At 40.5% G+C, this 25,500-nt stretch overlaps 1 protein-coding gene across 1 annotated transcript in view; it reads right to left on the bottom strand.

Moving 5' to 3' along the window:
• EIF2AK4 (eukaryotic translation initiation factor 2 alpha kinase 4) overlaps window positions 1–25,500 on the bottom strand; it is a 106,935-nt gene that overhangs the window by 37,085 nt on the left and 44,350 nt on the right. Inside the window, exons 12-20 of the mRNA XM_025390492.1 lie at window positions 23,810–24,240; window positions 22,589–22,658; window positions 14,289–14,372; window positions 12,437–12,559; window positions 10,250–10,354; window positions 8,396–8,450; window positions 7,767–7,846; window positions 3,400–3,501; window positions 1,702–1,755 (exon numbers count right to left, since the gene is read on the bottom strand). Coding sequence (XP_025246277.1) covers window positions 1,702–1,755; window positions 3,400–3,501; window positions 7,767–7,846; window positions 8,396–8,450; window positions 10,250–10,354; window positions 12,437–12,559; window positions 14,289–14,372; window positions 22,589–22,658; window positions 23,810–24,240 — 1,104 coding nt within the window. The remainder of the gene's footprint in view (window positions 1–1,701; window positions 1,756–3,399; window positions 3,502–7,766; window positions 7,847–8,395; window positions 8,451–10,249; window positions 10,355–12,436; window positions 12,560–14,288; window positions 14,373–22,588; window positions 22,659–23,809; window positions 24,241–25,500) is intronic.

Raw genomic sequence — 25,500 nt, 5'->3', positions numbered from 1 at the left:
ATTTGTTATATCTCCATAGCCACCTCATTAAAGCAGTGAACTATATGAAGGCAATCTAAACCTTTGAGAGGTTCCTTAATGATGCTTAATCCTCTTGTTTATAATAAAGATTTATAAGGGGTTAGAGAAATATTTGAGATAAGAAAACCTCAATTATTAGATGGACTTTTATTAAGCATTTTCTAATTATAAATCTTTAAAATATGTCCCCTCTCCCCACTCTCCTTCCAGTCATAGGGTAAAATAAAAACGCAGGCAATTACTTTGTATGGGATATAGGAGTATTATATAGAAAGAAAATGACATGATACAACTTTTATGAAAGGTATATTCAACTGACAAAAACGAGAACGCCCTACTGAGCATAACAGACCCTGCTGTGCTGGTAAATGTGCATGGCAAAAAGTTACGTTATGTACATTCTATAAGCATCTTCTACGTTTGCTCCTTTCAGCTAAAAAGCAATGACTATGACATGGGAGGTGGTTGTGGTTTTGTTGTTTTTGTTTTGGTGCCAATTTGTACAGCCCAGACTCAAATGCTCAACGGTAGGAGTATATATCTGATGGCAGGAGGGCAGTCCTCATGGTGAAAAATGGTTTGTATAGTTCCTGGGCCATTACAGCTGTCAACAAGGGGAAAGACCAAGTAAGACTGACCTTGTTATAAGGAAAGGCTATGAAATGAACATTTACTTATGACATCCAGAAACAATAACAGCTACCAAAAGAAGCAGAAACATGACTCAATGTATTTCTAATGGCCTTCACCAATTAAACAGATGAGGCAGAATGGGTCCCTACAGCCATAAATAACCGTCATGTTAAACATGACCAAATGACACAGAGTTAGTGCTAATATAAATAAGGAGTATTTCATCTTTTTATTTTATAGGTGAGGGAAATTAAAGTCTAGAAAAGTGGCTTGTCCATTCAGATACACAACCAGCAAGCAAGAAGCACCAAATTAATACAATATTCTATCTATGCTTTTGTACTCAACATTAATGATTTAAATTTTAACTGTCAGTAAGTCAGTTTAAGAAATAAACTTCCATATGACAAGAGTATTAACCACTGTACCAAGACAAACAACTGGCATTCAGAAGAAAGGTGTACCAGAAGCCCAATACACAAATTCACTAAAATAGTTTTTTTAAAAATATTTGCTGGATGCCAGTATTAGCCTATGTCATGAGTCACACACACATACACTCAGATATTTATGGTATATAGGATAAATTATTTTGCTTTAAAATACTGTAACAATAGACTGTCTAGAAAATGCAGCCCTTGCCCTATAATCTGAGCTACTGCAACCACAAAACAGAACAAAATTATAGTTTTAAATTATATTTTTTTCTTAAAGCCCCAAGCTTTATCAAAAACAATAAGCTGTAAAAGGATTCTTTTTTTTTTTTCTCAATAGCTAAGCCAAGGGTCCAAATAGCACTTCAAAAGCACAATGAATTGCACAAAAGAACCCTGTAGTTTGTTCATTTTCTGTGCCAGCCCTTGGCATTTTTATGGTGTAGATCAAATCTAATAACATTTTAAGTGCTTCATCTTTTGCTATTTTTTCCCCACGTTGTTCCCAGGACACAAGAGAATGAGTGGCAGAAGATTACTAATTGAAAAAGAAGAAAAATAATAATTAAAATGCAAGATGGAAGACATTATAATTGACGCATCAGAAAATTACCTGCTTTGCATGCTCTCCATCATCAAAGTCTTCTGGAAACTTAGGCGAAGTGGGCTAAAAAAATATATTCAAATCAGCAAGGTTTTGGCAGACTGCCACAGAGAAAGCATTTATTCACCATAAGAAAATCAAATACAGAAATAAAAATTTGCTAGCAAGGAAAGCTAGGTGATACCTTCTTGAAACCTGACGCTTATTCTTCCAATTACATACATATTATTTTAATATAAACTTTACGCAAATGACATCCTCATCCAAACCTCCCTCTTCATTTTTGTCCTAATGCTGTTCGCACCTTTGACCTCACATACTATAACACTGGCCCCTTTTAGTTCAGGCAATAACAGAGGCAAGGGCTAACTCCAAAAACATAAATGGAAATTTCATTGAGAAAAAAATTTCAAGGGGCAGAAAGCACATCTGAGTACAAAGTAAAAATCTAATGGCTTCGGAGAACAACAAAGTAGTTTTATTAAACATGTAGATGAAAAAAGGCAAACAAACAAACAAAAAAACACCCATCTACCAACACAGATGGAGTAAGACAAAAAAATCTCTACTTCCCTAAAAGTTGTCACCTTTCTGGTAAATAAACATGAATTTTAGACTAAAGAAAGGCACTTCATTAAGGACACAATCATCTAAGAGTATTCCAATCAAGGCAAGGCAATAGTAATCACTTAGTCCTATACTTTACGCGCACAGCTGTCCACGCTGTACTGACAGTAAAATAATTTAATTGTTTTCAAGACTATCCAGAGAAGTATTCTTTCAGTGGAATACAGGAGTATTCTTACTGCATTCTAGTTACTATGTTTATGAATTAACTTAATAGATATTCCTGCTTCACTCTGCTTAGTAAGAAAGAAGGCGACTCTCCAGATGTCTTGCTCATAAATATGTGAATTTAAATTACCCTCACCCAAACCTCATTCCTCACTTTCATCTTAATGCGTTTGCTCATGGGCACCTCTGATCTCGCACGTGTAATGTGGGTCCTTTTTTAGTTCAGGCAGAAAAAGAGGCAAGGATTAATCCCAAGAACACAAATGGAAATTTCATTGGGAAAAACATTTCAAGGGGCAGATATTTTTTTCAGACTCATTTTGACTTCTGGTCTCGGTAGTTTTCTTTAGACATTACTACACCTGGTCCACTCAACAGGCATCTTTCACTTCTAGAACTAAATACCCATTATTCTTACAATCTACTCCCTTGTTATAACCGTATTAATATCAAATCCAATTTTGTGGCTTCTTCCTTTGTTTTAAAATCAAGAGTAAATCTCAGAATAATTTTTTAAAAAGCAACTATAACCTAGCAATTTCTCCAGGTAAGATTTCCAAAAACAAACAAAACTGGGGCAAGTTTTTCATCACTGGAGGTGGGGTTCTATTAACCTCGCTGTAGAAACACAGTAGGGAGACCAGTAAGATCCTCCTACACGCTGATATTTGGCTCCCAAAACTGCTATTTCAATAACTTAACTGAGGTGACTTCCTTTGCCCAGAAAAATGTTTCACTAAAAATGGGAAAACTGGTTAGTCTCGCATATCTGAATACATGAGTCATTAAAATTACAGTAGGACAGCCTTTTCTATATTATAAATACCAGAGAAATATCCTGCTTTGAATCCTGATCTCTGTGCTAAGATTCGGGTTACTGAAAATGTAGGGACTGAGACACCTGATACATACATCTCTGAGTTGGTTGAGAACGAAGATCCTTTCTGAAGCCGTGACCATGGGGTGATAGGACATCTCAAAGAAGATAATTCCCAGGCTGAAGAGATCCACTTTCTGAGAGGGAAAAATATTTGCATTTAGAGAGCCTTGACATGAAAGCATAATTTACCAGGGAATTATAGGATAAGCATTGTTAGCTGAAATAAAGTTTGTATGAGTACAAAACAGGTCCCACTGGAAAAATGTGAAGATTTGTTCTCAAAAATTATGGTTATAAAGGCTAAATGATATATTTTGTATTTAGATGATGACAAAATATTTCGCATGATGTCTTTAAACATTTTCACAGAAATTTTTTTCTTTTTTGAGGCAGGGTCTCACTCTGTCACCCAGGCTGAAGTGCAGTGGTGCAATCTTGGCTTACTGCAACCTCTGCCTCCTGGGCTCAAGCAATCCTTCCACCTCAGCCTCCCAAGTAGCTGGGACTACAGGTGTGCAACACCATGCCCAGCTAATTTTTTTGTGTGTATTTTTTGTAGAGACTGTTGCCCAGGCTGGTCTCCAACTCCTGGACTCAAGTGATTCACCCACGTTGGCCTCCTAAAGTGCTGGGATTACAGGCACGAGCCACCATGGCTGGCCTTCCTAGAAAATTAATAGTAATTGGTTTAGTTGTATCCACAGACAACAGAAAACCACTGATTGAAAACTGGAAATAATGGCTGAAGAGCAAGGACAACTGAGATTGATTATAAGAATTTGTTTTGTTTTGGGCCAGGTGCGGTGGCTCACGCCTGTAATCCCAGCACTTTGGGAGGCTGACGCGGGTGGGTCATGAGGTCACGAGATCGAGACCATCCTAACACGGTGAAACCCCCGTCTCTACTAAAAAAGACAAAAAATTAGCCAGGTGTGGTGGCAGGCGCCTGTAGTCTCAGCTACTTGAGAGGCCGAGGCAGGAGAATGGCGTGAACCGGGGAAGCAGAGCTAGCAGTGAGCCGAGATTGCGCCACTGCACTCCAGCCTGGGTGACAGAGTGAGACTCTGTCCTAAAAGAAAAAAAAAAAAAAGAAAGAAAAAAATTTGCTTTGTTTCGCATCTTGGCTAATCATCTTAAAAGTGAAACACAGACCAAAATCCGCAGCTGATAGAAAAGGCCAGTTCCTGACTACAAGGTCATATGGCCTTCAAAAAGAAGAGAACTTTGCCATTTGTGACAACATGGATGAACCTGGAGGACATTATATTAGGTGAAATAAGCTAGACACAGAAAGGCAAATACCGTATGATCTCACTGGTATGCGGAATCTAAATAAAAGTCAAACCCACAGTAACAGAGAACACAGTGGTGGCTACCAGGGGCTGGGGACTGGGGGTCAAGGGGAGATGCTGGTCAAAGGGCACACATTTTCAGTTATCAAAAATGAATACATTCTGGAGATCTAAAGCACAGCATGGTGACTATAATTAATAATAATGCATTGTATTCTTGAGGTTTGCTAAGAAAGTAGCTCTCAAGTGTTCTTACCACAGATAAAAAATGGAAACCAGGTGAGGTGATGGGAATGATGGGAATGTTAGTCAGCTTCGTTGTGGTAATCATTTCACAATGTATACATACATCAAAACATCACATTGTACACCCTAAATATAGACAAGGTTTGTCAATCATACCTCCATAAGCTAGGAAAAAAATAACAAATAAGTAAAAATAAAACAAAAAGCTAGAGAAAAAAACAGTAAAGTCAAAAAACTAGAAGGATATAAATAATCAAGATAACTATTAAATAATTGACAAAAACAAAAAAAGTATCTATAATAAAAAGAAAAACGAAGCAAAAAGGCAAGTCAGTGCAGAGGAAATTTAAGTAGGGTGCTATGAAGGAGAAGATGGCGCTGGGAAGGGAGTGCGTCTGAGGAAGCCAAGCATGGCACGGCTGCCGAGGAAAAGACTGCACATGGTCAGGGGCACAGAGGTGCAGAGCCGCTTTCAGGACAATGGAAGCCATTTTCAAGAAATACTCTCGACCTCTGATGTCTTAAAAACATTCGCTGTGGCATTTCCTATACACGTTGGCTACAGAAAGCATAGAACAAAAGCACCAAGAATAAAACAGCAATTTGATGATCCCACCACTCAGGGATATTTACTACTGATGTCTAAGAAGCACCCGCTTCGGTTTTTTAAAAAATATGTATGTATGGCCAGGTGCGGTGGCTCATGCCTGGAATCCCAGGACTTTGGGAGGCCGAGGCAGGTGGATCACCTGAGGTCAGGAGTTCGAGACCAGCCTGGCCAACGTGGTGAAACCCCGTCTCTACTAAACATACAAAAATTAGCCAGGTGTGGTGACTGGCGGTCTGTAATCCCAGCTACTCGGGAGGCTGAGGCAGGAGAATCGCTTGAACCTGGGAGGCGGAGTTTGCAGTGAGCTGATATTCTACCATTGCACTACAGCCTGGGTGAAAAAAGCGAGACTCCATCTCAAAAAAAAAAAAGAAATAAAAGACGCTAAAGGTGTCTGCCCACACTCACAGTGTGTGCAACCCATCTCCTGATACTCTAACCCTTACCCTCACCAGGTACTTAGAGGTCTGTTTCAACTTTATGTTGTTGTCCAGTGCTCCCTGTCAGAACCAAAACCCAGGCTTGAATCTCCACTGCAAGCCTGAGCATTTGCTTTGATGCAAATTGCTTTCCTAATGTATTTTCTTTTATACATAGATGATTGATTCAGACAGGGTCTTGCTCCACTGCCCAGGCTGGAGTGCACTGGCATGATCATAGCTCACTGCAGCCTCAATCTCCTGGCCTCAAGCAGTCCTCCCACCTCAGCCTCCTGAGGAGCTGGGACTACAGACATGTGCCACCAGGCCAGGCTAATTTTTTCGATATTTAGTAGAGATGAGGTCTCTACTATGTTACCCAGGCTGGTTCTGAACTCCTGAGCTCAGGCAATCCTCCCACCTCAGCCTCCCAAAGTCCTGGGATTACAGGCATGAACCACCATGCCTGGCACCTAAAGTGTTTTTAAAGTTTAGCTTTACACTCTTGCCCTAAGTGATCTCATCCAGTCTCATAGCTTTAAATCCTATCTGTGTGCTGATTTCAAATTTATACTTCTGATTCTCACCATTCCTCTGAACTCAAGTGTTGGGTCTCTAACAGTCTACTTGACATCTCTAATTGGATTTCTTATCAGATATTTCAAACTAACATGCCTCAAACTGAATTTTTCTGTCATCTTCTCCTCCTTCCCCTTATGTCTTTCCCTAGGTTTCTTCACTTCAGTCAACTACTCTTCACCCAGGTGCTCCAGGAAGAAACCTCAGCCCTGGACTTTTTCCCTTCCTCGTTCTCACCCAACATCCATTCCATTGGGGAAATCTCTCAATTCCCTTCCTAAATCAGCACACTTCTCTCCATTTCTACTGCTAGGAGTCCAGTTCCAGCTGCCAACTGCCCTCCCTGGACTTTCTGCAGAGCCTCCTCGCAGCAGCCAGAGTGAACTCTCCTGCTCAAGATTCTTCATTGGCTCCCTGTGTACTTCAAATTAAATGCACACTCCTTATCCAGGCCAACCTGGCCCTGTGTGATCTTTCCCTGCCTTCTTTTCAAGCTTCACTTCATGCCTCTCTCCCCTGTTGCTTGCCACACTGTGGCCACACTAGCCTTCCTTTTGACTGTCTTAAATGTACCAAGCTCTCTCTCACCCAGGGCTTCCTCTTTATGTGTGCACTTTCCTCTGCTTCTCACCATCTCCCTGGCATGTGTCAGCCCCCAACTCTGTGTGGCTTGTCCTTTCTCATCCTTTATCCTAAACGCCATCCTCTCAAGAGATCTTCTTTGGTTAATCTGTTCTCTTTGTCACTCAGCTCCATTTCTTTTCTTCCTAGCCCTCACCACAATTTGTGATTATATCTTTCATTTTTTACTTATTTGCTGTCTGTTTCATCCACCAGTGGACAAGCTCCCTGAGGGCTGGAGCCACATCTGTTCCTGGCACCTTGCCCAAGATAGGGGTTAGTTCTCACATTCTTTGGATGGATGGATGGATGGATGGATGGATGGATGGGTAGATGGATGGGTGGATGGAGGGGTGGATGGACGGGTGGATGGGTGAGTAGATGGATGGATGAATGGATGGATGGATGGATGGATGGATGGGTGGACGGATGGATGGATGGATGGATGGACTGTAAGCTCCTGGCAGCAGCAGTGCCAGTTTCAGCCACTATCCTTGGGACCATAAGTCCTTCCTGGAGTGTGAACAAGTGGATGTCCTGACTATTTTAGCTGAGACTAAACCCCAAATGCTGTGATCTAGATGTCCTATTACCTTAATTTTGAGGTTCCTTTTCCCCACAAAACCGCTTACCTGGTTGTATGCAGATTTGGTGCTTCCTTGGACCTCTGGGCTTACATAGAGAGCAGTGCCAACCATCCCAGTTAAGTGACCTGTGTGGAGGAAAACAGAGGGAAAACTTCCCAATAATAGGACTTACAGATGACACAAACTAAAACAAACAAACAAAGAAGGTTTCTTAAAAGTGAGGCATGATCTGTTAACTGTCCACACCACTCACAGGAAGCAGCAGCATGCATTGTACCAAATGAATAACCATAAGTCACGTATGGCCACACACTCTGTTCTACACAAGGATGTCTTTGCTATTGCAGAGGAGGGACAGTGCCAGGTAAGAAGACTACAGATGGATCAGGTTATGAGGTAACCTCACATTACCAACGGAGGTTAGACAAAATAAAACTGTCTACCCCTGGGAGCCAATTATTCTACTCACCTGAAGCTCTAATTTCTTAAAGTTCAAAGAACAATTAATAAATTGAAAAGGAAAAAAAATTAAAGCATTTCCATAATTTTGTTAACGTAAGGAACAATTAAAATTTGCTGTAGAATAAAACCTTTACAAGTAAAAAGCAGGTTTCAGGTTAAGAAATTCTGGGGTCTTTAACACATGGATGAAATATATAGTCTTCTGGGTTTACCTGAAGGGTCTGACTTAATCAAGTCTCCTGTCTGATCATCTTGTTTGCTGTCAGCCTAAAAACATAAGTAAGTCAAATATCCAATCAAAATATGATATTATTCCATGAGAATGGCTTGTCCGTTTCTAAATGAAGACTGAGGAAATATTACATGGAAATCAAAATAATATAATAATGCTTTGAGGTTTAATTTTTTTTCTAGTTTACTCAACCCACCAATGCAAGGCTCTCAGAAAACCCAATGAAATCAAGAGGGAGGGGGGCAATCACTATACAACTCTTTCTTTAGGACAGACATATGCAAACACTTAGAGAAACCAATTTATTTTCATGTTGCAAATGCCAAAAACAGAATCTATTTTCTAAGAAGAGTAAGAGTGTATTAAAAACAACAAATTCATCTTTCAACTTCCTCACTGCTGTTACTTTCTCTGCATCAATTTTTACTCTTCTTTCCTAGAGGCTGCTCAGCAAATGTGTTCCACCCTCGCTCATGGCTAACACCTCCCAGGTAGCCTCACCTCGCTCCACTATGTGCCACAGTGTTGTCAATCCCTAAGTCACTATTGTTATGTCTGCATTTGTAATAGGTGCTTCCCATTATAAGCCATCACCATCAGTAACACCGGCTTCAACATTCTTAGTGCTGGGCACTGTTCTAGGTGCTTTACCTGCATTCTTATTTATCTTGCTGATAACTTTTTGAGCTAGGCACTAGTATTAGGCACACTTTACAGATGAGGTATTGAGAAGTTAATTAGTTGTCCAAGATCATGCTACAAAGCAGTGGCAGAGATAGGATTCTATTCCAGGTCGGTGAGACTCCAGAGCCTGAGCTCTTACCTATCTCACTATGCTACAGCCTTCCAGACATCAAGTTAAATTCTTTAGTTTGGGGATCAAGATTCCCACCATCTGGCCTGTGCTTGGTCTCAGCACTCTCCCATATGCTCCATGGGGAGCATGATCGGGACCGTGTCCTTACTGTCCGCCTTCCCTCTCCTCCCTTTCTACTCCTAGTCTTACCTTCTAACTTGGCCCCAATGGTTGTTCTGACCATTAACACAAATCCTACTTTCCTTTCCTGATCACCCTTGGAATTAACTGCATTTCCTACAGATCTTGGTGCCTAATAAGTTGGGTTTATAATGTGAAGTAAAATTCCTCCCCTGGCATTCAAGGCCTACCACCTACAAGACTGCCCAATCTTCCAATGACTCCTCAACTGCCCTACATCCTCTCACTCTCCCCTGCACCTCACAGTTTTGGCCAGTCAGACAGTATGCTAGTCTTCCGACAGCCAAATCCGCTTACCCTGGGGCCTCTGCTTAGGCTGTGCTTTCTCTCTGGAATCCCCATCCTGGTGTCACCAGGCCCTGCCCTCAACCTCCACCTTTTGGACTCCCACCCACCATTTAAGGACATCTGAAATGCTACTGACGTTATCCAGCCTTTCTTGATCCTCACAACCGTATGCTCTCCTGGTGTTTTATGTTTTTGAGCCTCATTTCCCCAAACCAACAAAAGCCTCTGAGGTATAAAGCATCTAGTCCAGGGCCAGGCATGGTAGACGAAAATACCAAATGATTTCATAAAGTACTGTATGCCTTTGACCACAATATTGTTCCCAAGCCAATAATTTTGTGTCCCTCAAGTGGAATGCACTCAAAAAAATATACTCACAATTTCAAAGCCTACAAGATCATTTGCAGCATGCCCCTTCAGGTTTGTATAATCTCCTGAGGATTAGACAGCATGGTTCTGTGAATGCACTATTCTATCTGCTAACACTTTCAGGATTATCAAGGCATCTGAGTCTGTTTTTAGGTACAGTCTAATTTGTAAAATACTTACAGAAAAGGCTAGATGGTCTGTCGCCAAACCAAAATCACCTATTTTCACATGGTCATCAGAATCCAAAAAAATGTTGACAGGCTTCAAATCCCGGTGAATCATTCCCTGTTGAAAGAGAGTGAAGAAATAAACAATGGTTTCCCATGCATAAAGTTATACCTACTTCCTAATTTAAAAGGCCAACCTAGTGATGAAAATCGTACGAGGTGTTCTCCCACAGGTCCAGGCTGTCTGGCCTCTGCAATGTCTCCTGACTGTTCTATGACCTCTTTACCATCTCCTAGTTCTAAATAGTTCCCTGTGGCATCTAAGGCCCCTTCCACTGGGTTCACCAAGTTACCTTTACCCCTGCTACATCACAAAACCTCTGCTCTGGTCAGAGAGACACACCATTTTTATTCCTTCTTCTATTCCTTTCTTTGTATCATCTCTCCTTCATAGGATACTCTTGCTTTTTTCCATGCATTTGCACTGTACCAACATTTGCAAGTGCCAACTCATTCGTAAGTCTTCTACAGTAATTCTAACAGTTCAACTTGGCATCCCCAGCACACACAGTAGCTGTGCAATAATTACTTGTTTACATAAGACTGCTTTCTCATTTCCCTAATGGCTTGTAATGTGTATTGTTTCATGCATTATAATATACAAAATGATCTCTTTTACCATTACATGAAGGTAAATTCTGGCTCCCTCTAGAAGCAGGAAGTCCCTCGCGAGCATGGGTCACACACTTGTGCCTCCTTGTATTTCTAGGTATGGCACAGTGTTAGATGCCAGCAAATGGTTAGCCAATACTGAGCAAACTGGATGGAGTGGAAGCAAGCCCAGGGGGCACTGTTCTAGCATCCCAGGATAAAATCACAATAATACAGCTTAAATGGCCCTCATCAGAACTCATTTTCATTTCTAACCTTGCAAATTCTGCTTCTACCAAATCATTTATAAACTACAAATTACAGCCCTTGCTTCTCAGTATAAATATGGTACAGTATAAACATTTTAAGGTTAAAGAAATTTGAGGCAAAGGAAAAAAGTGATGAATTTATATTGGTTAATGCATTAGACAATTCCATTTTAAAAATGTAAGCAGTGTTTCATCCTGAAGCTAGGCCCATTAGCATTTACATTACAATGGCAATTTCTAGCTTTAAAATGACATTTTAGACATGTGACAAGCTACTTTACTCAGAAAGTCTCATTTCTCTTCTTGCTAGATGACTTTCTGGTTTCTTCATGTTCCTATGAAGGGCGACACTAATTCTGTTAGAATCAGATAACTTGGCAAATATTAATCACATCCTTGCTTAATTCCTTTTTTCTCTTTTTTGAGACGAAGTCTCTTACTGTCACCTAGGCTGGAGCTCAATGGTACAATCTCAGCTCACTGCAACCTCCACCTCCCAGGTTCAAACGATTCTCCTGCCTCAGCCTCCCAAACAGCTGGGATTACATGTGCGCACCACCACACTCAGCTAATTTTTGTATTTTTAGTAGAGATGGGGTTTCACCATGTTGACCAGTCTGGTCTTGAATTCCTGACCTCAAGTGATCCACCCACCTCGACCTCCCAAAGTGCTGGGATTACAGGCGTGAGCCACCACACCTGGCCCTAATTCTAAAGCACTCAAGGAATCATCCTCACATTCCCTACATGTTCAAATATTTTCTCCTCTCCCAGAGATTAACACATTTTTTTCTGTAAAGGGCCAGAGAGTAAATACTTCAGGCTTTACAGCCCCTGTTGCAACTACTCAAATCTGCTGTTATGGAAAAAAAACCACCATAGGCAATATGTAAACAAATGAGCATAGCTATGTTCCAATAACCTTGGGAGCATTGGAATTTCAATTTCATGTAATTTTTATGTGTCATGAAATGTCCTTTTAATTTTTTACAACCATTTAAAAATGTAGGAGCCATTATTAGCTCACAGGCCTTACAAGAACAGGCTTAGATTTGGCCTGTGGGCCACAGTTTGCTGATCCCTGTCCTAACCTTTAAAGTTTTCTTAACATTTTTTAATGTTATACTCTGATACTTTGTAATATTTTATTGTCTTTGACACTTTGTTCTATTAGCTTTCCCTCTATTTCAGTTTTTCTGAAACTGAACATTTGATATTTTTATGCAGTCATAAATTTTTGTAAACATAAGTCTTCAGATATGAAATGTTGTAAAGTTTACTTTCTCATGGATATAAGCTAATCCATCCAGAATCTCTCGAAAAAGTCTCCAGAGTCTGATGGTGTCTTGATACAGTCCCTGGTCAATGGTGTCCCGTAAAGTGCTCTTCTCACAGTACTCCATCTATGTACAGACAAGGACAAACAGGAGAATCTGATTACGCGACAGGTTTAAGTTAAGGAGTATAACTTCAATTTACATAATCCTCCATTTTAAAACTTGTACCATGGGTTTTAAACAGTTATGGGAAAGACTTGGTTTTTTACACTGAAAAAGAAACCAACAGTATTAAAAAAATACCTTGGGGGTAAATATGCATAATCTTAGCACTCCAACATAATCATTTTTAATTTTTTATATTATTGCTTATTTAAAAATATGACTTGTTTAAAATATTTATCACAATTAATATAAAAAAACTGAGAATGTAGTAAAATTTTACAAGATGGCTTCCAAACCCAAATTTACAAGGAGAGTTAGTTAATCTAATGATGTCATTAGCTTTTCTTACATTAAAGACGACCTTCAAGTTTAGAGCAAAAATATTGTAAATACTGAAACATTCGAGTCTTCTTGGAACAGTGAGACAGGGGCTCTGTCTCACCCCTTCTTGAGTGTATTCATATATCAGAAAACAGTGCAACATGACTTAAATCTTCAATCGACATGCACCATCTGATTTATGAAACTAGCCTATATGCTTCAACTAGTGCCAGAGTTGAGATTTCTCATGAAGAAAGGTTTTATTGTTTTTAAAAAGAGAAAGATTAGCTTTTGCTCTATCATCTTCGGAATAACTGTCAGTAAACTCTGGGTCACCCTCCGGGCCTCACAAGGCCTCCTCTGATGCCCACACTGTGATCTTGATGCATGTCGGATGCAACTCCTTTGTGTACTTCTATTTCATTCTAATTGTGTAGAAGGTAATGGAATAAAATAGAGAATAAATAGTAGTTTGGGGGACCAATGCTTTATTAACTGTGTAAATGGTACCTCAAATATATTTATGTTATAGAATACCTAAAACCAGCTCCAACTCCAGGAAAGCAAATACTTAACTCATCTCATTCAAAATGCTGTAACTTGTCTGAGGGTTCCTTTTTCCGCACAGTTCTGTAGCTCACATTTAAAGATCTGCCTGCTGGCAGTTATGACTGAAATACTAACATTGACCCACAGTCTTGTTCACTTGGGGCAGAGGAAAGACTTCTTTGTTTTATGGCCACTCCTCTACTAGCAGAGCCCACCCTTGTTTAGGATACTGCTGCTCTGGCAGGTAGGCAGGCCAAAGCCCCGGCTTCTTAGTCATGCTCCATTGGAACTGGCTTGCCTGTGCGCTGGTCTCCAGAGGTTCCAGGACAAGCCACTTCGCCTGAAGTCACATTGGTGTTACTTTTGCATGTACAGGCATGTGTGCATCATATCTTACTTGTCCAGATTCAGTTGGTTAGGCAAAGTGGAGTTTCTGTGGCCATGCAGTCTAGCATTTATGGAACTCAGATATGGTTCTAAGTACTTCACATGTTATTTATTCTTTATTAGTGTATAAGAGTTACTATTATGTAATTTATAGATGGGGAAACTGAGGCACAAGATACTGAAGAACCTTGCCCGAGTTCACGCAGTCCTAACAGGTGGATCCAGGATGTGAACGTACACAGCCTGAGCCCAGAGCCACCCTATGGCACCTCCTGACAAGCTGCAGGAAAGCAGGAATTCCAGGCTGGGGAAAAGGGCCAATTAATCTTTGGTAGTGGCAGTAAGCCCTCCTCTGTCCATTATCTTGTTCCAATACCCTGAAACAGGCCCATCAGCCACTACTGAGTGTTGCTGTGTCACACCACGACCTCACCTGGATGTAGAGGTAGTGTACAGCCTCGGTCGTCACTGATGGCTCACTTTCATGGCAGCCATTCTTTTCACTGCAGTCTTCATCCTAACCCAAAAGGAACACACAATAACTCAAAATGGAAGCCAAAATTAAGCACAATCATCATCATCATCATCAAGTATTTGTGCCCACCCCCAACACAGGGGCCACCCTGTTGCCTTAGGGAGAAGTCAGTGAGCAGAATATAACCACTGTCCTTAGAAGCTCAAAGCATTTGGCTGTGAATCCTGGTCTGTTTTGGGTTGGTAGGCTATTAATTACTGCCTCAATTTCAGAACTTGTTATTGGCCTATTCGGGCATTCAACTTCTTCCTAGTTTAGTCTTGGGAGGGTATACATATCCAGGAATTTATACATTTCTTCTAGATTTTCTAGTTTATTTGTGTAGAGGTGTTTATAGTATTCTCTGATGGTAGTTAGAGAAGCCGGTACCATTCCTTCTAAAACTATTCCAAGTAATAGAAAAAGAGGGAATCCTCCCTAACTCTTTTTATGAGGCCAGTATCGTCCGAATACCAAAACCTGTCAGAGACACAACAACAAAAGAAAATTGCAGGCCAATATCCCTGATGAACATCAATGCAAAAATCCTCAATAAAATACTGGCAAACCGAATCAAGCAGCACATGAAAAAGCTTATCCATCATGATCAAGTTGGCTTCATCCCCGGGATGCAAGGCTGGTTCAACATAAGCAAATCAATAAATGTAATCCAGCATATAAACAGAAGCAAAGACAAAAACCACATGATTATCTCAATAGATGCAGAAAAGGCCTTCGATAAAATTCAACACCCCTTCATGCAAAAAACACTCAATAAACTAGGTATTGATGGAAAGTATCTCAAAATAATAGGAGCCATTTATGACAAACCCACAGCCAGTATCATACCAAATGGGCAAAAGCTGGAAGCACTCCCTTTGAAAACCGGCACAAGACAGGGATGCACTCTCTCACCACTCCTATTGAACATAGTGTTGGAAGTTCTGGCCAGGGCAATCAGGCAAGAGAAAGAAATAAAGGGCATTCAATTAGGAAAAGAGGAAGTCAAATTATCTCTGTTTGCACATGACTTAATTGCATATTTAGAAAACCCCATCGTCTCAGCCCAAAATCTCCTTAAGCTGATAAGCAACTTCAGCAAAGTCTCAGGATACAAAATCAATGTGCAAAATCACAAGCATTCCTATACACCAAGAACAGACAAACAGAGAGCCAAATCATGAGTGAACTCCCATTCACAATTGCTATAAAGAGAATAAAACATCTAGGAATACAACTTACAAGGGATGTGAAGGACCTCTTCAAGAACTACAAACCACTGCTCAAGGAAATAAAAGAGGACACAAACAAATGGAAAAACATTCCATGCTCATGGATAGGAAGAATCAATATCGTGAAAATGGCCATACGGCCCAAAGTAATTTACAGATTCAATGCTACTCCCATCAAACTACCATTGACTTTCTTCACAGAATTAGAAAAAGCTACTTTAAATTTCATACGGAACCAAAAAAGAGTTCATATAGCCAAGACAATCCTAAGCAAAAAGAATAGGAGGCATCGGTCAGGCGCGGTGGCTCAAGCCTGTAATCCCAGCACTTTGGGAGGCCGAGACGGGTGGATCACGAGATCAGGAGATCGAGACCATCCTGGCTAACACGGGGAAACCCCGTCTCTACTGAAAAATACAAAAACTAGCCGGGCGAGGTAGTGGGCGCCTGTAGTCCCAGCTACTCGGGAGACTGAGGCAGGAGAATGGCGTAAACCCGGGAGGTGGAGCTTGCAGTGAGCTGAGATCCGGCCACTGCACTCCAGCCTGGGCAGCAGAGCGAGACTCCGTCTCAAAAAAAAAAAAAAGAAAAAAGAAAAAAGAATAGGAGGCATCACACTACCTGACTTCAAACTATACTACAAGGCTACAGTAACCAAAACAGCTTGGTATTGGTACCAAAACAGATATATAGACCAATGGAACAGAACAGAGGCCTCAGAGGCGGGGCGCGGTGGCTCAAGCCTGTAATCCCAGCACTTTGGGAGGCCGAGGTGGGCGGATCACAAGGTCAGGAGATCGAGACCATCCTGGCTAACACGGTGAAACCCCGTCTCTACTAAAAACACAAAAAAGTAGCCGGGCGAGGTGGCGGGCGCCTGTAGTCCCAGCTACTCGGGAGGCTGAGGCAGGAGAATGGCGTAAACCCAGGAGGCGGAGCTTGCAGTGAGCTGAGATCGCGCCACTGCACTCCAGCCTGGGGGACAGAGCAAGACTCCGTCTCAAAAAAAAAAAAAAAAAAAAAAAAAAGAACAGAGGCCTCAGAAATAACACCACACATCTACAAACATCTGATCTTTGATAAACCTGACAAAAGCAAGCAATGGGGAAAGGATTCCCATTTAATAAATGGTGCTGGGAAAACTGGCTAGCCATATGCAGAAAGCTGAAACTGGAACCCTTCCTTACACCTTATACAAAACTTAACTCAAGATGAATTAAAGACTTAAATGCAGTGAGCTGAGATTGCGCCACTGCACGCCAGCATGGGTGACACAGCGAGACTCGGTCTCAAAAAAAAAAAAAAAAAAAAAAGAAAAGAAAAGACTTAAATGTAAGACCTAAAACCCTAGAAGAAAACCTAGGCAATACCATTCAGGACACAGGTATGGGCAAAGACTTCATGACTAAAACACCAAAAGCAACGGCAACAAAAGCCAAAATTGACAAATGGGATCTAATTAAACTAAAGATCTTCTGCACAGCAAAAGAAACTATCATTAGAGTGAACACACAACCTACAGAATAGGATAAAATTTTTGCAATCTATCCATCTGACAAAGGGCTAATATCCAGGCCAGGCACGGTGGCTCATGCCTGTAATTCCAGCACTTTGGAAGGCTGAGGCATGGGGATCACCTGAGGTCAGGAGTATGAGACCAGCCTGACCAACACGGAGAAACCTCGTCTCTAACAAAAATACAAAATTAGCTGGGCGTGGTGGCGCATGCCTGTAATCCCAGCTACTCGGGAGGCTGAGGCAGGAGAATCGCTTGAACCCAGGAGGCGGGGTTGTGGTAAGCCGAGATCGTGCCATTGCACTCCACCCTGGGCAACAAGAGCAAAACTCCATCTCAAAAAAAAAAAAAAAAAAAAAAAAAAGCTAATATCCAGAATCTACAAGGAACCTAAACAAATTTACAAGAAAAAACAACCCCATCAAAAAGCGGGCAAAGGATATGAACAGACACTTTTCAAAAGAAGACATTTATGCAGCTGAGAAACATATGGAAAAAAGCTCATCATCACTGGTCATTAGAGAAATGCAAATCAAAACCACAATGAGATACCATCTCACTCCAGTTAGAATGATGATCATTAAAAAGTCAGGAAACAACAGTTGCTGGAGAGGATGTGGAGAAATAGGAATGCCTTTACACTACTGGTGGGAATGTAAATTAGTTCAACCATTGTGGAAGACAGTGTGGCGATTCCTCAAGGATCTAGAACTAGAAATATCATTTGAACCAGCAATCCCATTACTGGGTATATACCCAAAGGATTATAAATCATTCTACTATAAAGACACATGCACACGTATGTTTATCGTGGCACTATTCACAATAGCGAAGACTTGGAATCAACCCAAATGCCCATCAATGATAGACTGGACAAACACTGCACGTTCTCACTCATAAGTGGGAACTGAACAATGAGAACATATGGGTACAGGGAGGGGAACATCACACACTGGGGCCTGTTGCGGGGTGGGGGCTGGGGGAGGGATAGCATTAGGAGAAATACCTAATGTAGATGACAAGTTAATGGGTGCAGCAAACCACCACGGCACATGTATACCTATATAACAAACCTGCACTTTCTGCACATGTATCCCAGAACTTAAGTATAAAATTAAAAAAAAAAAAAAGAAAGAAAAGAAAGAAAGAAAAAGAAAAAAGAAAAAAAAAAAAAGAAAAAAAAAAAAGAAGCTCACAGCATCATTGCAAGTTTGCTATTTCCAGAATCCTCCGTGTGGTTTACAGGTCTGTTGTTACGCAGAACAATGATGGGGTAAACAGATAATAGGCAGGCATTAAAGATGTGCAATCTACAGATAGACTCCTTGTCAAGTCAATTCTTTCTTACCACTGATATCCATCTATGGCTAAGAAGGTCAGAATGTATACAAGCTAATATTTGAAGGGTTCAGTTTTACTGGAATTCCGTACTTTTTGGTGGTAGGCTTATTTCAGAAACAGAAGACTAGAAATCCACCTTTAGCTAAAACAATTTAAAAGTGACCACACTGTCAAAGGGCACACTGCCCTCAGAGGTACATGCTTGAAGAACATGCCTTCAGCTGCCGCTTGCAGTGAACGACCCTCTGGAACACTTCCCATACCATTACTCTGTCACCAACAGCTAATTTTCTTTCTCATACATGACACTTTTCTTAAAAAAAGTCTTTTTTCCCCAATAGATGTATTTGAATACTTATAACCCCAAGTGCAGAAAAAGCATTAGTTAGTATTTGACCATTTCTGATTTATAACTTTTTTCTGAGGAAGAATTTTTTTGAACTTTTTCCTTTATCCAAGGAAAAAAAAAAAAAAAGCTCCACGCTGGTAACAATCAGATTCTACTCCTGAATCATTTATGGATGCTGGGGATTATCTGTATTACACTGTTAATCTCTTGGAGACTTCTACCCATCAAATTAGGATGCCCATGGATGCTGTCCTTAACTGAGCAAAACCAGGATTTGGTGCCCCTGTAATAATTATGTGCATGATAAACACTAAAACCAAACATTAACTTGGCTTTAGCAGTAGTTCAGGCTTTTTTTTTTTTCAGACAGAGTTTTGCTCTTGTCACCCAGGCTCAGTGATCTTGTCACCCAGGCTGGAGTGATCTTGTCATTACGTGATCTGGGCTCACTGTAACCTCTGCCTTCTGGGTTCAAGCAATTCTCCTGCCTCAGCCTCCTGAGTAGCTGGGATTACAGTCGCCTGCCACCATGCCTGGCTAATTTTTGTATTTTTAGTAGAGACAGGGTTTCACCATGTTGGCCAGGCTGGTCTCAAACTCCTGACCTCAGGTGATCCACGTGCCTTGGCCTCCCAAAGTGCTGGGATTACAGTTGTGAGCCACTGCAGCCAACGTAGTTTATTTATGCTATTATTCCTGGTTAAATTTATAACTAACAAATTTTTATTATTAGTGGTTTGACAAGGGAAGTACTTATAAAAAAACACACTGGCTAACACTCAGATCTCCTTCAAATCAACTGAACTGCTTATATGAGTCTACACTTAAAATTTTCTTTATCTACTATGAATGAACCCTTATAACTGCTGGCAATTATATTTTTATTCCTGGTAATAAAGTCATTGCAGGCTGGGCATGGTGGCTCACACCTGCAATGTCAGCACTTTGGGAGGCTGAGGCAGGAGGATCATTTGAGCCCAGGAGTTCTAGGCTGCAGTGAGCTAGGACTGCACCACTGCACTCCAGCCTGGGAGACAGATGGACACCCTGCCTCTTAAAATAGTAATAGTAATAAAGTGGTTGTGTTCAGTCCCCAGTAGTAGAATAATTCCCCACAGCCACAACTGACGACCCTGGTAGTTTCTGGTGACCTCCCTTACTGGGCTAATCAGCACTTGATCGGAAGTCCAGGTTAGTATGTGAAGCCAGGAGTACTATTATTATTGTGTTAGCAACAGTTGCATTAACTATCTCAAAAATTACTGCCTTTAGAAGAAACAACCTCAAGCTATATTTGTATTCATAACTGATATGTAGATTGGGTTTATGTTTGATGCATTGTTTGGGAAATTTGCAACACAAACTGGCATAAGAATTACTTATTCTGATGATGAACTTTTATGTACTTTTTATTAGAAAGTAGAACTAATTTTAGATTTTCAGCTTGATGGATTTTCAGTTTTTCCTGAAGAATTTTGTTTACCATTAGTCTTCAAATTGGATACCATTGTGCAGTGGTATACCGTTATACTTCAGAGAAAGAGTAAGAGTACATCTAGTTCAGTTCCTATGAGGTAGCTGTAACCCTTAAAAATGAAATGTCAACTCTAGGGTACATTTGGCATTGAAAGAATAGTTAGGAAACAACTTGGTTTTGATGGGGTCATGATTAAGAAATGATATATTGGTTTTATTTATGGAATTGTTTTATAGTGCATACAAATCAGCGATCAGCCAACAAATATTTTTCTTTGAGCTTACGAAAGCTCTGTATTGTTTTGCCTTCAACCTGTTGTCTTCAAAACAAACAAACAAAAAAGCTTCTTGCACCTTCCCCTCCCCTCTTTTCTTCCTTTTTCTTTTTGCTTGTATGCACAAGGTAGGACTTACTTTGTAAGAAACAAAATGCCAGTACTTTCTTAAGCCATGATGTGAAACCAGTGACCCTGTGACCACATGGCACAGAACACTAAATTTTGGTCCCATGGCTGAAACTTGAGGGTGACTAAAAGTAGTGCCTGTGAAACTTGATATCTATCTGTGATGGCCATTTGATCTCCAAGAGGAATTTTGTACACTCCACAGAACTCCTATCTATAGTAAAATTGATTTTCAGTTTTAAATGTGGGCAAAAAGGCATTTTCTCCAAGATTTTAAAACTAATTCTTATTTTTAAATGGTTTACCAAAATTTGTCAGTACATTTTACATGTAGAAGCATTTTAAAAAACATTTCTAGCAAGCACTTGACATCTAGTCAACTCTCTACTCCTTTATTTTGTTTTATCAAAAGATTAAGAGTTCCTTTCTTTGAATAAAATAATTTCTTATAATTAAGCAGCAGCAGATCAACCTTTACAAAGTATGAGGGATGCCAGATGTTGATAAACTTACTCTTTCTTAATCTGGACAAACTAAACTTAACAGATTTTTCTGATGAGCATGTTTTATGAATCCTCCATTGTGCTCCATTCTATCACATGTGCATTTTTCATGTTAAACTGCAACTACTTAATCTCTTCCCCTATCCTTCTAAATTAATTTTCTGTAGTTGGAGTGTAGTCTTTTCCCCCTTAGACTATGCATTAATCGAAGTTTTCTTTTCACCACGACTTTACAATGCCTAGTAAACAATATTTCTACTTCCCACATCTTTGCTTTACACAATCACCTTGCCCTTCCTCCCAGCACCTAAGAAAAAAGATGGTCATACTAACAGGTGAAGTGTACAAGGTGCCTGTGTGTTTTGTGTAGCTTCAGAGTTAGATTGAAATTACCAGGCACAGATTTAGTCTTGTCATTTTGTTTACACACTGGGGAAAACAAACCAGTTTATTAAACATTTCATGTAACTGCACCCAAGTTCTGCCAAGCTGGAAACTTGGACCTTTTCTGTGTAGTGACTTTTTTAATTGTAGTTTTTATAACCTGGAGATCAGACTGTTGCTTTCGCATGATGTATGTAGGGTCGCATGACTGGAGTTTGCTTTGTTTTATAGTATCTGTACTCCTTATATTTTTCAAGAGCTATTTTGTAAACAGATGATGTATTTCTCCATTGAAAACACAATAAAAAACACAGCACAATCTCAAAAAAAATTATGAGATATTTTTGTGATTTTTTGCTTGTTTGTTTAGCTCATCAGCTATCATTAGTATTAGTGTATTTTATGTGTGGCCCAAGACAATTCTTCTTTTACCAGTGTAGCCCAGGGAAGACAAAAGCTTGGACACCCCTGCATTATAGGATCATGATACACAGTGTGAAATCACTGTTCCAGAGATGGGCTATGAAAATAAGGAATCAGGATTAATTGATGTGGGACAGACCAAATTAACTCCATGATGAGGCTGTTTAGTTCATCAATTTGCATTCAGTTCTCATCCCCAACCACAGAAAGTTTCCAAAACTCTTAGAAAATTGTTTTCATCACATACAAAAATGCAGTGTCTCAACTTCTAAAAGGTTGAAGAACTTCTAAAAGGTTGAAGTTTTATTATTTTATTAATAATAAATTATTATTATTAATTTATTACTATTATTATTGACAATAACAATATTACTCTCTCTTCTAAAAGGAGGTATATTTTGCTATGTGGATAAATAAAGGTCTATAAATAAACACAGGTATAATATATTTTAAATGAATAATCATATTTTAAAATGGATGGTTTCTGTATTTGAACATCAGATTAAAGTTTTATAATTTACCTAAGTTTTATGACATCAGACATCAATTATATCATGAATAAAATGGTATAATTTCTATTCATATGTATACCTGATTCTGACTTTTACTGTTCTCATCTTCATTGTCAAAGATAATATCACTTTCAGAATCTGAAGCAGGCCTGAAAAAGAGAAACAGAGAAATACAAAAGGAACAGAAATCGCTATTCTAATTATAAACATGGACACTTTTAAATACTAGAAAGCACAAGAGGCTACAGACAATACACTGTGAGCCCACAGCCATCAATGTATACTCTACACTGTGCTGATTTGTACTTGCTATTATGTAAAACACAGAACTCTTGATTTAATAAAAATGAGCCAGATTAAGTTTCCTGAAAAAATTTAATAGCTAAGAGTAATCATGAACTGTATCCACCTGGATAAAATAAAACAAAATCATGAAAGTAAACACCCAGGGTGGATTCTGAGAAGCATAAACTTTAGGATCGTAATTATTGGTCCTATGAGAAATTTGTCCTATGAGAAATTCTATTAAATGTATAAGATGAGGTATTGGATTTTCCTTTTTCCAGGGCTTGGATTTTGGAGATCTTTTGAAAATAGCGGGAAAAAAATCCTTTAGATTAGGGGCCCCAAACCCCCAGGCCATGGACAGGTACAGGTCCACGGCCTGTTAGGGCCACATGGCAGGAGATGAGCGAACATTAAGGTCTAAGCTCCATCTCCTGTCAGATCAGCAGCAGCATTAGATTCTCACAGGAGCGCAAACCCTATTGTGAACTGTGCACACGAGGGATCCGGGTTGTGCACTTTTTCATCAGGCATTATGAGAATCTAATGCCTGATGATGTAAGGTGGAACAGTTTCATCCCGAAACTATTCCCCTAACAACCGTCTGTGGAAATGCTGTCTTCTATGAAACCAGTCGCTGGTGCCTAAAAAGGTTGGGGACCGCTGCTTTAGATTGCATTTGGTTACTCTCTAAAAGTGGGTTTAATTTTTTCTTTTTTTTAAACATGGCCAACACGTCTGGATTTCTAAATGAATCTCCTTTTCCCTAGCTTGGACTTGGTGGGGATTAATGTTGGGGGGCATTCGCTGGCCCGGGATGCGGAGGTTGCAATGAGCCAAGGACACGCCACTGACCTCCAGTTTAGGTGACAGAGCAAGGCCCTATCTCAAAAAAGGAAAGAAAGAAAAGAAGGAAAGAAGGAAGGAAGGAAAATGAAAGGAAAAAGGAAAGAAAAAATAAAGAAAGGAAACTAGGGGGCGCGTCAGAGGCAGCTGGTCCATGCCGTGAGCTTACAGGAAGGACTGGGAGAAGACGCCACCGTGCTCGTCCTCGTCGTCGTCCTCGTCGTCGCTGGAGCCCGGGCCGGTGGCGGGGAAGCGGGCACTGGCCGAGCGCTCGCCCGAAGTACTCCACTCCACCGAGCTGCTGAGGATGGGTGGCGGCGCGGCGGCCTCCACGCTGTCCGGGCCGTCCGTGTCGCTCGCCAGCTGCCCGCGCTCAGCTCGCTCATCCTTGGCTAGGGGCCCGGAGTCCGGGGGCGGCGTCCCCGGTCCCGCCGGCCGCTCGTGCCGCTCGATCCAGGCGTTGTAGTAGCGCACAATATTCTCATGGTGCAGCCGTGACAGCAGTGTCACCTCGCCCTTGATCCTGCGGAATTGCCGGCTGGCCGGGTTGATGGGGATGCGCTTCACCGCGTAGCAGCAGCCATCCAACTTGTTCTGCACCTGCGGTCAGCCGGGGGAAGGTCAGCCGCTCGGCGCCTTGCACAAACCGGCATTTGCACCGCGTCACCCCATCCCCTCCCAAGGAAAGCGTGAAGTTCTAAATGAGTCCCACAGCTACAGTCAAGAACCACACGCCTGAAATTCTTAAACTGAAGAAAGCTTTGACTGCCACAAAATTCAGAAAACAGCCCACTCAACTCTAGATGTATTTAGCTTGCTGGGAGACCCTGGGGAAAACATAATCTCCGTTTTAATAATTACTTTTACTGACAGTTACTTCCCTGCTTTTCCAGTGTATCTGCTATCTAAATTTCTGTCTTGATTTTAAGATAAAGATTATTTTCTAAAGTCAGTGTAAGGTTTCAGATGATTTTAGTTTCTCTCTGATTTTTTTTTTACACTTAAAGTCACTAAAAACAAATTAAACTCCAAAAATATTAACGGACCTGAACACAAAGGTTGATTTCTTGATTTGTAAAGCCGTGTGAACTTGGGAAAATTACTTAATTTCCTTGATACTCTATTTTCTTATCTTTAAAATGGCATTTATACCATTTCCACTACCCCAAATGGTGACTGTAAAGCACCTGTATCAAGGCCTTACAGAGAAAAGTGCTTAGCTTAGTAAATAACAGCAATTGCTATGAACACAATCACTGTCCACTGATTTTGTTCTATAATTAAGATGATGTGTACTGAAACCAGAACAATACAATCAACAACACAGTAAAATAATAAAAAAGCAAGAAAACGTTGCAAAGGCAAGTCCCCCCATCCTACATAGAGGCATCCTTATGCCAGGCAGTTTCACTATGTAATTGGGGTGACTGAAGCAACTTTTATAGAGTCTTATTCACTGGAACATTGTAGTCCCATCCATGTAGGTCAACTGAGGTGATGATATACTCTAGAAAAGCAAATGCCATGTGGCCATGGGTGGCAGGAGAAATTAGTTCATTACAAAACACAAAACAGAATATCATTCTCTTGTTTGGCTAACAAGTTTCAATTAAACTAATGAAAGTCTAAGTGAAGTCCTGGGAATAAGGAGGGAGTACTACAAAATTGAGTTTCAGATTATCCTTTTTTGTATGGAAATAGTGACAAGAACACACACTTTGTAGTACAACAGAGGTGGGTCTGAATGCTGGTTTCATCTCTTAGTAGAGGCGTGTCATCTCAGGCAAAGGACATAACTTTATCTGAGCTTCAGTTCCCTCATCTAGAGAATGAGGATCATACCTATCTCGTAAGAATGTC

This window comes from Theropithecus gelada, chromosome 7a, assembly GCF_003255815.1.
Source record: "Theropithecus gelada isolate Dixy chromosome 7a, Tgel_1.0, whole genome shotgun sequence".
In the NCBI taxonomy this organism is placed as follows: domain Eukaryota; kingdom Metazoa; phylum Chordata; class Mammalia; order Primates; family Cercopithecidae; genus Theropithecus; species Theropithecus gelada.
Note: the sequence above shows the minus strand (reverse complement) of the source record. Positions and strands in the feature narration are given on the sequence as shown.